This window comes from Schistocerca serialis, chromosome 6, assembly GCF_023864345.2.
Source record: "Schistocerca serialis cubense isolate TAMUIC-IGC-003099 chromosome 6, iqSchSeri2.2, whole genome shotgun sequence".
Classification (NCBI taxonomy): domain Eukaryota; kingdom Metazoa; phylum Arthropoda; class Insecta; order Orthoptera; family Acrididae; genus Schistocerca; species Schistocerca serialis.
Genome location: NC_064643.1, coordinates 627,053,671 through 627,067,564, shown reverse-complemented (window position 1 = coordinate 627,067,564; position 13,894 = coordinate 627,053,671). Strand labels below are relative to the sequence as shown.

At 42.5% G+C, this 13,894-nt stretch overlaps 1 protein-coding gene across 1 annotated transcript in view; it reads left to right on the top strand.

Moving 5' to 3' along the window:
- The window catches only part of LOC126484179 (uncharacterized), a 179,658-nt gene extending 167,872 nt beyond the window's left edge, over window positions 1-11,786 (top strand). Inside the window, exons 6-7 of the mRNA XM_050107589.1 lie at window positions 3,701-3,940; window positions 10,909-11,786. Of these exons, the coding sequence (XP_049963546.1) occupies window positions 3,701-3,940; window positions 10,909-11,223 (555 nt within the window). The 3' untranslated portion in view covers window positions 11,224-11,786. The remainder of the gene's footprint in view (window positions 1-3,700; window positions 3,941-10,908) is intronic.
- Window positions 11,787-13,894: the final 2,108 nt, after the last annotated feature.

Below are 13,894 nucleotides of genomic sequence, written 5' to 3'. Positions count from 1 at the left end.
CCACCCAACGGTGTGTGGCGGAGGGCACTTCACTTGCCACTGTCATTACCTCCCTTTCCTGTTCCAGTCGCGTATGGTTCGAGGGAAGAACAACTGCCGGAAAGCCTCCGCGCGCTCGATTCTCTCTAATTTTACATTCGTGATCTCCTCGGGAGGTATAAGTAGGGGAAAGCAATATATTCGATACCTCATCCAGAAACGCACCCTCTCGAAAACTTGGACATCAAGCTACACCGCGATTCAGAGCGCATCTCTTCCAGAGTCTGCCACTTCAGTTTGCTAAACATTTCCGTAACGCTATCACGCTTACCAAATAACCCTGTGACGAAACGCGCCTCTCTTCTTTGGATCTTCTCTATCTCCTCTGTCAACCCGACCTGGTACGGATCCCACACTGATGAGCAGTACTCAAGTATAGGTCGAACAAGTGTTTTGTAAGCCACATCCTTTGTTGATGGATTACATTTTCTAATGGATCTCAACCTGGCACCCACCTTACCAACAATTAATTTTATATGATCATTCCACTTCAAATCGTTCCGTACGCATACTCCCAGATATTTTACAGAAGTAACTGCTACCAGTGTTTGTTCCGCTATCATACAATGATACAATAAAGTATCCTTCTTTCTATGTAATCGCAATACATTACATTTGTCTATGTTAAGGGTCAGTTGCCACTCCCTGCACCAAGTGCCTACCCGCTGCAGATCTTCCTGCATTTCGCTGCAATTTTCTAATGCAGCAACTTCTCTGTATACTACAGCATCGTCCGCGAAAAGCCGCATCGAACTTCCGATACTATCTACTAGGTCATTTATACATATTGTGAAAAGCAATGGTCCCATAACACTCCCCTGTGGCACGCCAGAGGTTACTTTAACGTCTCCATTGAGAACAACATGCTTGTGTTCTGTTTGCTAAAAACTCTTCAATCCAGCCACATAGCTGGTCTGATATTCCGTAGGCTCTTACTTTGTTTATCAGGCGACAGTGCGGAACTGTGTCGAACGCCTTCCGGAAGTCAAGGAAAATTGCATCTACCTGGGAGCCTGTATCTAATATTTTCTGGGTCTCATGAACAAATAAAGCGAGTTGGGTCTCACACGATCGCTGTTTCCGGAATCCATGTTGATTCCTGTAGAGTAGATTCTGGGTTTCCAGAAACGACATGATACGCGAGCAAAAAACATGTTCTAAAATTCTACAACAGATCGACGTCGGAGATATAGGTCTATAGTTTTGCGCATCTGCTCGACGACCCTTCTTGAAGACTGGGACTACCTGTGCTCTTTTCCAATCATTTGGAACCTTCCGTTCCTCTAGAGACTTGCGGTACACGGCTGTTGGAAGGGGGGCAAGTTCTTTCGCTTACTCTGTGTAGAATCGAATTGGTATCCCGTCAGGTCCAGTGGACTTTCCTCTGTTGAATGATTTCAGTTGCTTTTCTATTCCTTGGACACTTATTTCGATGTCAGCCATTTTTTCGTTTGATGTGTGTCATGACAGACAGCATCCAGTGTGTCTCGAACTCTGAGACTGATATGCTGGAACTCCATCATTTGCAGGGGCATATCTTCTAGAAGGTCTTGGAGGGTGTTCTGGATAAACGCCTGTTGACAGCACTTGTAAGATGTGCTCGAAAAACTTATACCCCCACCGCACAGTCACCTACAATTCCAACTCACATATTAAACCGATGCTAATATCTAGCCTGTACTTTCGCATTAGGGTTGCGGTCGCCCTATTTGTGCTGGTTGTGGAAATTTGTTCTTCCATCTCTTCCAAACGTTGGCTTTTCTGCAAACAAAAGTGAAGAGACAAACAAGGGTAGGCAGTTTGTGCAACAAACCAGCTGCAAAATACTTCCCATGGCGGATGATAGGAAGGCACAAGCCCTGCACACGTTGGAAATGATGCGGATACTTGAGTTGCTCGTGAAGTATCGTCTTTGCTGAACTTCGAGATCTATTACACGCCAGGGCCATTTGTCTTCTGCTTATACCTGGCTCACTCATGTTCTCCAGATATTAGCCAGCGTGCACTCATGTTGTTAGGCGTACGAGCAACATGTGATCTTCCTCTGTAAATAGTTCGTGGGGCTAAGGATCCTGTCTCGGCAACACGACGAGACACAGGACCGAAGGTTGGATGACTCGGCAGTCTTCGGTCTGGAAACGGCGTCACCGTTACCATTTGCGTGGCTTTACATAGAAATCATGTCTCCTTGCTCACGAAATGAACGTCTTATCGTGTTTTTACGGAACACTTTCAGTTAACTCACTACCTGTAGTACATGTACGCAGTGGACACGTTGAAGACTGACGAATGTAAACAATCTCCCTGACAACTCAACGTCATCTAGGATACATTGAGTCAAACGTGTTCATAGATACGTGGTATTGTTTGGCTGTACCTGGAAAGCCGTTGAACATCAATCTCAATAATAACTCGAAAACGAAGGATTTTCGGTCATATGTTTACATCACCTTTTTTCTTGATTACAAACTTATATATAAGATTTTATCAGTTTTTTACATATCATGCAATAAATGGACCAAAACTGGGATATGTGATACACATATATAGGGTAATTCAGCTGCTCCTGCATTTTATGCCACATGTAACTCCTTCAAAAACGACGCTTGAAATTTTCTTATTCTCTCGCTCATTACTCCCAAACTCTTCGTCCTGCACCATACTGAACACGACCTTTTTGTAGGAAATTTAATGTACTTAAAATTTATACGGGGATTCGTTTTCGCCGGAGGTCACACTTTTCGAGTTACTCAAGAAAAACGCTTTTGAAGGTCGCTTTTGTACGTTTTTCTTGAATAATTAGAAAATTATGGTCACTAGGGAAAACGTATCCCACGACAAAATTCAACTATATTAAATTTGCTACAAAGAAATCCCGTTCAGTTTTTGTATGGGACTAGCAGTATGCGCGTAGCCAGCGAGAGAAATGAAAACTTCGCCCGTGGTTTTTGAAGGCGTTGCGGATTGCATAGGTAGGTGCAGCTGAAACAAGCAGCGTATGTCTGCCGCAAGCCACACACACATCGAAGACACGGCACCAGCTTAACACGCTGGACTAACAGCCTGTAAATCAGTATTTGAACTCTGTCAGCGGTTGGCGGCATCATCTACATCTACATACATACTCCGCAATCCACCTTACGGTGCGTGGCGGAGGGTACCTCGTACCACAACTAGCATCTTCACTCCCTGTTCCACTCCCAAACAGAACGAGGGAAAAATGACTGCCTATATGCCTCTGTACGAGCCCTAATCTCTCTTATCTTATCTTTGTGGTCTTTCCGCGAAATATAAGTTGGCGGCAGTAAAATTGTACTGCAGTCAGCCTCAAATGCTGGTTCTCTAAATTTCCTCAGCAGCAGATGAACCACATCTTCCCAAAATTCTACCAATGAACCGAAGACGACTATCCGCCTTCCCCACAACTGCCATTACATGCTTGTCTCACTTCATATCGCTCTGCAATGTTACGCTCAAATATTTAATCGACGTGACTGTGTCAAGCGCTACACTACTAATGGAGTATTCAAACATTACAGGATTCTTTTTCCTATTCATCTGCATTAATTTACATTTATCTATATTTAGAGTTAGCTGCCATTCTTTACACCGTACACAAATCCTGTCCAGCAGCTGACGCCTGTTTTCGTTTCGTGTGCAGAAGGCGGAGAAGAGGACGCGGCGCAAGGACAAAGACGCCGGCGTCGCGGTGCCCACGGTGAAGGAGAAGTCGCCGAGCGGGGGCGGCGGGGGCGGCGGCCTGTACATCAAGCACGGCGGCAGCGGCGCGCAGCACGGCCGCCAGCTGCTGCACCGCCAGAAGAGCGCCTCCGCCAACGCGGCCAGCCGGCCGGGGTCGCCGCCGCTCGGCGTCCGCTACAAGTCGCTCTCCAACCTGCAGGTACCGACACTGTACTAGGCGGAGTTCACCTACTCCCATTAGTGTGACGGCAATATCACTTCTTATTTCATCAAGGGAAGCGAGTTGTTACGGGAATCAACGACTACACGAGGCGTGTGAGAGAAGTAATGAGGATCATTTTTTGTATACCAAAGTTTTTAATCTGTTTCAAACAACAATAATGTCCCTCTATGAGTAGTTCTCTTTGGCAGCTACACAACGGCGCAGTCATTGTTCCTTATCTTGTTAGCAGTGGTGAAAGTTTTCAATTGGTAGAGCCTTTAACACACCGATCAGACTCTTTTCAAATTTTTCCCGAGTCGCAAAATGACATGCTTTTAAGACACTTTTCAACTTCGGGAGGAGAAAAAAGTCACAAACACTCAGATCAGTTGAACAGAGATATCAGGATAGTAACTTTTCTCGAAAGAACAGATATAATTGATGACCGTGCAGCTTCTCTAAAATAAATGATGATTAATTGAAACCCTCAGCTGCCGACAGGTGTTGTCCTCCTGTTTACATGGTAGACGCTCTATCCATCCGAGCCACCGAGTACACAGATGAATAGCGCGCCTGCAGGGACTTATCCCTTGCGCGCTTCCCGTGAAACCCACATTCCCAACTGTCCACAATCTTCATACGTAATGTACCTAATAGACAGTATGAAGATAGAATTGTCACTATCTTCATATATATAGTTAAAGGCTACCCAACCACTGACCTTCGTCTGTGCGAATGTGCACAGGTTGCCCGAACTCTTACTGGAATCGTCACCTTAGTGTGCGCGAGTAATGAGTGGATGGGCAATTATCTATTACGTACATTACGTATGTAGATTGTGGACAGTTGGGAATGAGGAGATCCCGGGTTCGAGTCCCGGTCGGGGCACACGTTTTCAGCTGTCCCCATCGAGGTATATCTACAACACGTATCGGCAGCTGGGAGTTTCAATTAATAATCAGTTGAACAGAGAGCTTCTGAAACAACAGAAATGGCATTTAAGCTCAAAAATTCCGTGATGGGAGTGGCCATTTGACATGGGGCGTTGCCACAATGCAGCATCTACTTCTCTTCATTGTCCGTTCTCACTCGATTCACCCTTTTACTGAGCCTTTCAAGGACATCTTTGTAAAACACGTGGGTGACAGTTTGTTCTGGAGGAACAATCTCACAAGGTCAAGCGCAAGCAGGTGTTCGACTTTTCTAAAGTTAGAGGTCTCCCTGAGCGAGGTTCATCTTCGTTCTACAACATATTCAGCAAGCCACTTAATTTTGTGTGGCGGAGGGTACTTTCGGTACCACTAACTGATCCTTCCAATCTTGTTCCATTGGCAAATAGTGGGTTGGAAGAATGACTGTCGGTAAGCCTCTGCATTGGCGCTCTCGAATTTTCTCCTCGTGGTCAGTATGCGAGATATATGTGGGGGGGAAGTAATATGTTGTCCGACTCCTCCTGAAAAGTGCTGTCCCGAAATTTCAATAGTAACTCTCTCCATGATGCACAACGCCTCTCCTGTAACGTTTGCCAGTGGAGTTTGTTTACTATCTCCGTAACGCCCTCTCGGCAGCTATACGATCCCGGACGAAACGCGCCGCTCTATGTTGGATCTTCTCTATCTCCTCAATCAGTCCTACCTGATAAAGATCCCATCCGGATGAACAATACAAAAAATCGGGCGCACAAGCGCCTTATAAACCACTTCCTTTGTAGATGAGTTTCATTTCATTAAGATTCTTCCGGTGAATCTGACTCTGATATCTGTTTTTCCCACTATCTTTTTTATTTGGTCATTCCACTTAAAGTCACTCTGGATAGTTACGCCTGGATATTTTACGGCATTAGTCATCAATAGTGTAGCTGTAAAGCAGTGGACTTCTTTTTCGGTGTATAAGAAATTTGTTACATTTATTTACCCCAGGATCAACTGCCAGAGTCTGCACCATTCACCAATTCTGTGCAGGTCATTCTGCAAATTCTTACTATCTTCTGGCGCTGCTACTTTGATATAGACAACTGCAACATTTGCGAATGGCCTTAAAGAGCATCCGACGCTTTCTGCTAGATCATTTATATATATCGTAAACAGCAACGGCCCTATCACACTTCCCTGTGGTACTCCGGACATTACCTTCACATCTAGCGACTCTGTTCCGTGAAGAGCGACGTTTTGAGTTCTATCCGCAAGAAAGTTTTGAATACAATCGCATGTCTGCTCCGATACTCCGTGAGCTCTTATTTTTTTCACTAAACGGCAGTGCGGGACGGTGCCAATGTGTTCTCGGCCTTCCAAAACTGAATTGTACCAACGGAAGACGCGCTCTTGATCAGGAATGTTCCCCGTAGGTCTGTTTCAACTTTTCAAAGGGCACAATTGCGGATTCCACAAGCTTAACACAAAACTTGATGCCATAACTTTGTTCTAAATTCCACTGTTCCATTTTCGTAACACACATCAAAAACGCAACTTCTCCTACGGCGCTCGCAAAAATTATGTGATGGCTGCACATAGCTGAAACTCGGACTGAGCATTTGGAAGGGACAAATACACCGGTCTACACAAGTAGAACAACACAGCATTGCCGGACCGCTCGCAGAGTTATCAGTCTCATTACTTTTCTCACACACCTTGTAGGTCCCCGAGTAACACTTACAACCACGCCGTATTCATAGTAATTTATAAGTGGCAATCAAAAAGTTTCCGTTTGAAAGTCGTATTATCCATAATCGGCATGCCAATTAGATCAAATCGTCGTGAGTATTGAGGCAGTCATCCCACTGACGCACCACGATTGAAGATACCCGTTTGTTAAGACACTGTGGTCAAGTTGCGTGAAGAAGTCCGTAACTGCATGGTGCATGTCCTCGCCCGACAGGAACTGTTGACCCTTGAAGGCCTTTTTGAACGCACCGAAGGCGTGTTATCATGGGGAGAGATCAGGACTTAGTTGGTCCGTAGCGGTCGAAGCTGGCCTCCAAGATCGACCAGCGTCTTGTGCCGAAGATACGGTGGTGTCATCTTGGAATACAAATGTTTACACAGGTTTCTCATAATGAAGATCTACACGAAAGATTGAAAGAAACATAGAGGCTCATGTTCATGGCAGCTGAATGAGCGGGACCAAATGATGATACGAACAGCGCCTGCGAAACATCCTAGAATAACTTCTGACCTGAAGAACACCCTCCAGAATCTCAGAGTTAATCGCCACAATGGACATGCACTGCAGTGGACGCCTCGGTTTATTTGAGAAAGAGGTAACTTACACATCTTCGAACCACACCACACGCCTCCAATCCGTTACCGTCCAGTTCCTGTGGTTGTTTGATCAACTGAAGACGTACAGGTTATTAACCACTGTAACAATAGCCTTTTGCGAAGTACCCAGCTGAAATTGCTCAGGTAATGCAAGTCCTTTCGCAATATTCGCTGGAAGACTGTTAGAAATGGACCAGCATTCACTGACAGCAGCAGTTTCTGTCGAGTTAGAAACCGATTGTCACTGACAGTACGTCACACTCGTCTCCGGCCCCTGTCGGTTAGGATCTTCTCGCGACCGCCGTTCTTGTGGCGTTTTGCATGGCGGCGAGTGGTACACCAATCCTTGTAGACACGTTGGACAGCCCGCAGTGATACACCAACAAGTCGGCAACTTCATTCATGGCGTGATCGTAGGCACATCCAAAGACGATGCCTCATTTCTGCCATTCTGTCACGTCTGCGCGTCGACACAACTTACCGCACCGGTTCCATAACGCCGACTGGCACCTGCATACAACTTCACTGCCATGACTTACGTCACAGGTAGGGTCACGAGACCGGCCGTTACCAGTTATTCATTATTTGCACCTTCACAGAGCGACATGTATGATCCTTTAAGGTGGTGACTAATATTTTGTCCGGTGATCTTACAAGTATTGTAATAATGTACACTTGTATGAAAAAGCATACATATCAAACGAAAAGAAATAAATATAAGATATTTCACAAGACCAGCACATATTTTACAAGTGAAAGGTGTTTACTGAATTGTGTGCACTGTAATGTCAAATAAAACTATCAATAAGTGATATGCATCACCAATATACATTTATTTGACGTTTACGATTGGGACATTAAAATTAGCATATCGGTCGAAAGGGGTGAAGTGTTTAAGTTTTATTAATTAATTACGATATAGACTGAACTGTTACATAAATAAAATCTAGAAATGTGCCAGTGGTCCTGTAAATTGTCTTTGAAAAAACCTGAGATGCTTTTATAAGTGTAATACCTGTAATTTGGCATACTATTGAAATTAAGAACTGGCTGTTTACATAACCAAATGTTGTAGTAGGACCTTTTATGCTTTCTTCTTACGTTTTCAGATGGCTCTGCTATCTTAGCTTTTGTCATGCATATGTTTATCAGACATAACGTTGTTAGGTCGTGGTCTAAACTATAGGATGGGAATATCACCCATAATTATTGTTCGAATTTCAACGATTTCACCTCTTCACATCTCATGGTATGCTGTATTTACCAGACAATGATACTTTTTAGACAGACTAAATTTTTTCTTGGGTAACACAGTGACAAAGACAATACGCAGTAATCGGATTTTCCAGATTTTTTGTATTTATGTTATGGTACGTGATGTTCAGAACTCAAATTGCAGTTCCACGAAGAAATTCGGTGCAGCTCTCAAAAATTCTCGAAAATGTCGGCTTTGAAGATTTCCGAGCGTCTTTAATTCCGTAATTCAATGCCGATTTTTCAACTGTAGTGTGGCCCTGTGACAGAATGCTTGCCTGCCATATGGGAGATCTGCACTCGATTCTTGGCTATGGTAAATTTTTAAACGAAGATGTAATTTCTATGATCATTTCAATGGAGAGTAAAATATAAAAGTGTGAAGAAGATTTAAATTATATGTTTCTTCAACTTAAACGGTGTTTATTAACAAACTTTCTGAAAGATGAGTAATTGAGAATTTATATTTGCAATGAATACTGGATTTTTGTGTGCGATATGTATTTCGAAATAAGATGACGTGCAGTTTTCATGAACATAACAATTAGATATGTGTTACTTTGCATATATTTGATGAATTTTATATTTAAACGACGTAGATATTGCAAGTGGACGAGAACAAATGAAAAACATTCTGACCAAAAGGAGACTCAGATCAGCGATGAAACAGCTACCAGTCACAAGGGCTACCGACTTTTTCCCATCGTTATGTATTTTGCGCTTCACGAAAATGCTCGTGAAACAACTTTGTTTAAAAATTTTCTGTAGCTGGGAATCGAACGCAGGCATCCAGTGGACACACGACCATTATACCACACAGCCAAGCTGCCTGTCGAAAAGTTGGTTACTAAAGACACTTGAAAAGCTTCAAAGTCGATTTACTCGAGAACTTTTTAGATTTACGTCTAACTGTTTTGTCAGACTGCCAAGTTCTGAACTTCAACTACTATAAATATAAAACATAAATAAGTAAAATAAAAAACGAAAATCCGAGTATCTTGTTGAGCTCTTTGTGAGGTTAAATCCATAAAAAATTAATGTCCTTTTTTCAGCGTAAGAAATTCTCAGCCGTATTGCACGTTTCCATAGTTACTGTTTCCAAATATTTGAATTTTGCTTGGACTGATCCACAATTTTTGTTACTATAGTTTTGCGTCAGTTCATTTCATGTACCTTTCCAGGTTGTACTATGAACTTTATTTGATTTCAGAATCTTGTCTCGTCGTGTAATTACGCATTTTTCTCCACTGCGTATGTGTTCACGAATATTTAAAAATTTCTGTTAATTGTTTGTAGTCCAGTTTTACCAAACGTCGTGGAGAATGTCTGAATTCGTTACATGTGAAATCGTCTTACTTATTAACCCAACTGGATTTACCCCCCCCCCCCGAGTATCAGTATCCTATTTATATCCCCACTCTCTGATATAGCAAACTGAATGCGACAGGTGACAGGGCTACGACTTGTCAAACGTCTGAAGTTATTTAAGTGGGCTTCGGAATTAAAAATCTTAACGCTGGGGGCCATATCTTTCAGAATCTGTTCCTATTTGTAATGTGCGTTACATATTCATTATTTTCTTTCTGTATTTCTCCCTCTCTTTCATAGTTCATCCATGAAACGTATTACGTACGTTCTGTCTTGGGGGAGAAAACTCAGGGACGTGTATCGTTACAAATATATCCTATCACAGGAATGCAAACATATTTTGTGCAAATAACTGACACCGCGCGGCCATTGTCCATTCGAAAGAAAACAGGAGTTCACGTGTCATTTGCCGATGACTACTAATCATGGCACACACACTGCAAGAAGTAATGTACAAAGCGGATTCCCACTCCGTCCACCGCAGTAACCTATAACAATAAAATTTCCGCTCATTCCGCGTTAAGAAACCAATTATATCAACGATTTTTAAAATTATGTTTAATGTCATGCTCAGTGAGCACTCATGACAAAATATAAGTGACTCTGGACAGCAAAATACACCAATAGACCGAGAAGGAGGTCAGTGTGACCGTGACCGAAAAGTTGCCTTGACGGGTAATAGTTTTTTTACGATATGGTGCGGTACCATTCGCAGAAAAGTTTTATGCCAACTAACTTTGACTGTGACGCAAATTAGTAGTTATTAACGGTCGTTAAAAGAAAAGCGGCAAAGATTATTTCTTTACTCGACGCCGTAACTAAAACTCCTCCGATTATATTAAACTTCTTTACTCGACGCCGTAACTAAACCTCCTCCGATTATATTAAACAGATAGCACGAAACGCGGCGCCTGTTTTTTTCATCATTTTATTTAGCTATTGTTCTGCTATAACATGCTTATTAATTACGCGACTGTAGTGGATAACGTTAAGGAGTTCGAATGTACTCATTTCTGGCATGCAACAACGAGGTATTGTGAAGCGAGTGATTTTGTCGGCTGACTCGCGCTTTGTCTTGCCTTTCAGCAAGCGATGGAGGTGGACGGCACGCTGGACTCCAGCCACTCCGGTGGCCGGACGTCGGGCGACTCCGGGGCGGGCGCCAAGCTGCCCGAGAAGCGGTCACGGCGGCTCAGCCGTCCGCGCTCGCTCACCAACCTGGTCTGGGAGCTGAGGGGCGGCGGGGGCGACAAGGGCCACAACCACGCGCCGCCCCCCGCCGGCCCTCAGCTGCCGGCGGCGGCGCCTGCGGGCGCGGCGGTAGGCCGTAAGCCCAAGCTGTCCCTGGGCGGCGGCGGCGGCGGCAGCAGCCACAAGCGCCTGGGCACTCTCTACCTGTAGGCTGGAGTCGTGGCGCCTGCCGTGCAGGCAACCCACACACCAACCTCGTGTCGCAGAGAGCAGGCGCAGCAGGCGCCGAACTTCAGTTTCTACGCATATTTGTGATTCTAGCATTCCGCGATGTGATTTTTCGTTGTGTTCGATGTACGCGTTTTTGCCCACCATACGCAGATTAATTATGAGGCGAGTGATGACTCGGTTATAGTTATTTAGCGCTTCGTATTTCTTTCAAAGCGACAGTGACTCTTATGTAGAAATTTAAGCAAATTCTGAAAAATATGTATGTATATTATATGTGTCTTCGTATATGATGATATACGTTTCTGCATAGTTAACCACATATGGACGCTCAGCAGAGTTTGTATTTCTCCCAGCGCGAAACTTATAAGCAAAGTGCTCAACAACAAATATTTGTTTAAGTGATTGTGGCAAATGATATTATGTGCCATGAATTCTCATTTACCCAACCGGAAGGCAAAGGCAATATTTTTGTTCTTCCTTATAATTTAAGATTACTTTGTTCAATTGTAATAACACATAACATGAACAATAAAGGCTACTGACACTTTGAAACCGTCTTGGTAATTTACTCCACAAATCTCCTTTCTAACATTGTTTTAAAAAGATGGTTATGCACATCAGACAACTAAATGAGAATAAAATTAAAGAGATAATTTAAAACCCCAATAAAATCCACTATGCAACAGCAAATATCTACTAGAAGAAAAAACAGGTATCTACATGTCACTTGTATGGCGTAATTACGTGATGATGTTACAGATTGTCGGGGATAATGATGAACGATTAATCTATCAATCTCAGGTGAGGTAACTGGTCCAGAAACGACCCAGCCGAAAATTATAAGCGTAAATCGTTTGATACCTCTGACAGAGAACCGCTTCTACTGCAAGATCTTTCCTTTCCATATTTTGGGAGGAGGAAATATGGACCAAAACAAGAAAAATAATTGTCTTGCAAACATGCTCTCAAACGAATACTGTAAGATCTGTGAGGGCTTGTTCAATAGAAGAGATGCATTTCACAATAGCAAAGATGGGCACATGGTCATAACGCTAAAGGTACACACGTTGGAGCCCATGTTTACCGGATATTTTTTATTTTTTTGTCCATATCTCCTCCCAAACCCAACAGCTTTCAATAGAAGAGGTCCATCGTCAGACATATCAGAACGATTTTCACCTATAATTTTATACTCAGTCGTTTGCGGACATGGGTCTCCTATTTGAAATTGATACAATTATGTTTCTGCGGCATCCCTGATCGTTTGTAACGTCACCATGGAATTACCGTGTACAACCAGTTCTAACAAGTACATATGATAAAAAATGAAGTAGACTTCATATTATTCTAGGTGAAAGTACTGTGCAAAACTTTTACAGCGGTATAGGATCATTTCAGTAGAGAATCCAAAAAATGTTAAACTATGTAAGTTTCTTATAAATCCTAACACTATAGTAAAGATAAAATGTAGAAAATTAATTCTATTAGTCATACAATGAGATTGCAAGGAGACAGATGTAAGAAAATCTGATACGTAAGAAAGTAACTGAGAAGGTCACAGGAAGAGAACAATAATAATGCTGTAACAACAAGGGTTGCATACAGCTCCAAAATAGAATATCACATCAGTTCGAAAGGAAGTGGATGGTCCGATACCGAAATTGCCTTTAACCAGAGCTCTGAATAGTTTTCTCTTCGACAATATAGTGGTACGGGATAAGACAGCAGTAGAAACACAACTAGAACTCTGGAATAAATAATCAACAAAAATAAGTGAGGAGGTTTAGTCTTGAGAAAATATTATAAAAATCAGAGACCACTATTGTGGCCAAGATATAGTACGCTGATCGTGTTGTCTGTTCATGTAATGGTAAACACAATTAAATAGACAACAGCATAGAAAAACTTGACAGATTCTATAATACAGCAAGTTAGGTGTTTTGGGATGAATCATTTTCACCAGTCTGCAAGGCCAGTGATGCATCTTGTATCTATACTGATGTATGGATTTGAGGTAACAACCGTTTCTGGATCAGCTAAGAGTCGTCTCCAGACAAAAAAGAAAAAATGGACTATCTCTGTTCTTGCGTTCAAGACAGATATAAGTATAAAAACAGGAATAGACAGTCACTGGAATTCGAAAAATCTCTAATGAAGATCATTGAAGTAAAATTACAGTAGAATGGCAACCTGAAGGAAAAGGGTCCCCACAGGACCGCTCAATTCTTTTTCTATCTAAATGTTCTTGAGAAGATGGAAATCTGTATTTACCCATGGAAGTAGATCTTCAGAGACCTCAAACGAGAGCGTCAACTGGTGTAATGTGTGTTAATAACCACAAAATGTTATAATGGTGATAGCGAGAAATCTAAAATAAAATTATCATCTTGAGTGCCTCGAATGCCGTTGTAATTATAATTTCAGAGTTGGACTTCGAACATGATAGCTTTGGATACAATGGAACACCTTATTAAACGGTTCCTGCCCGTTGTTCAGTAATGGAATTATCTGAAAAATCCGATGACGACCACACATTTTTAAAACATTTTAGTACTCATGTTTACATCGTTATTACTTTCGGGAATTATGTATAAAAACTGTGTTAGGTAATGTAAATGGGAGGCAATGTCCAACATTTCTTTATTGTCAC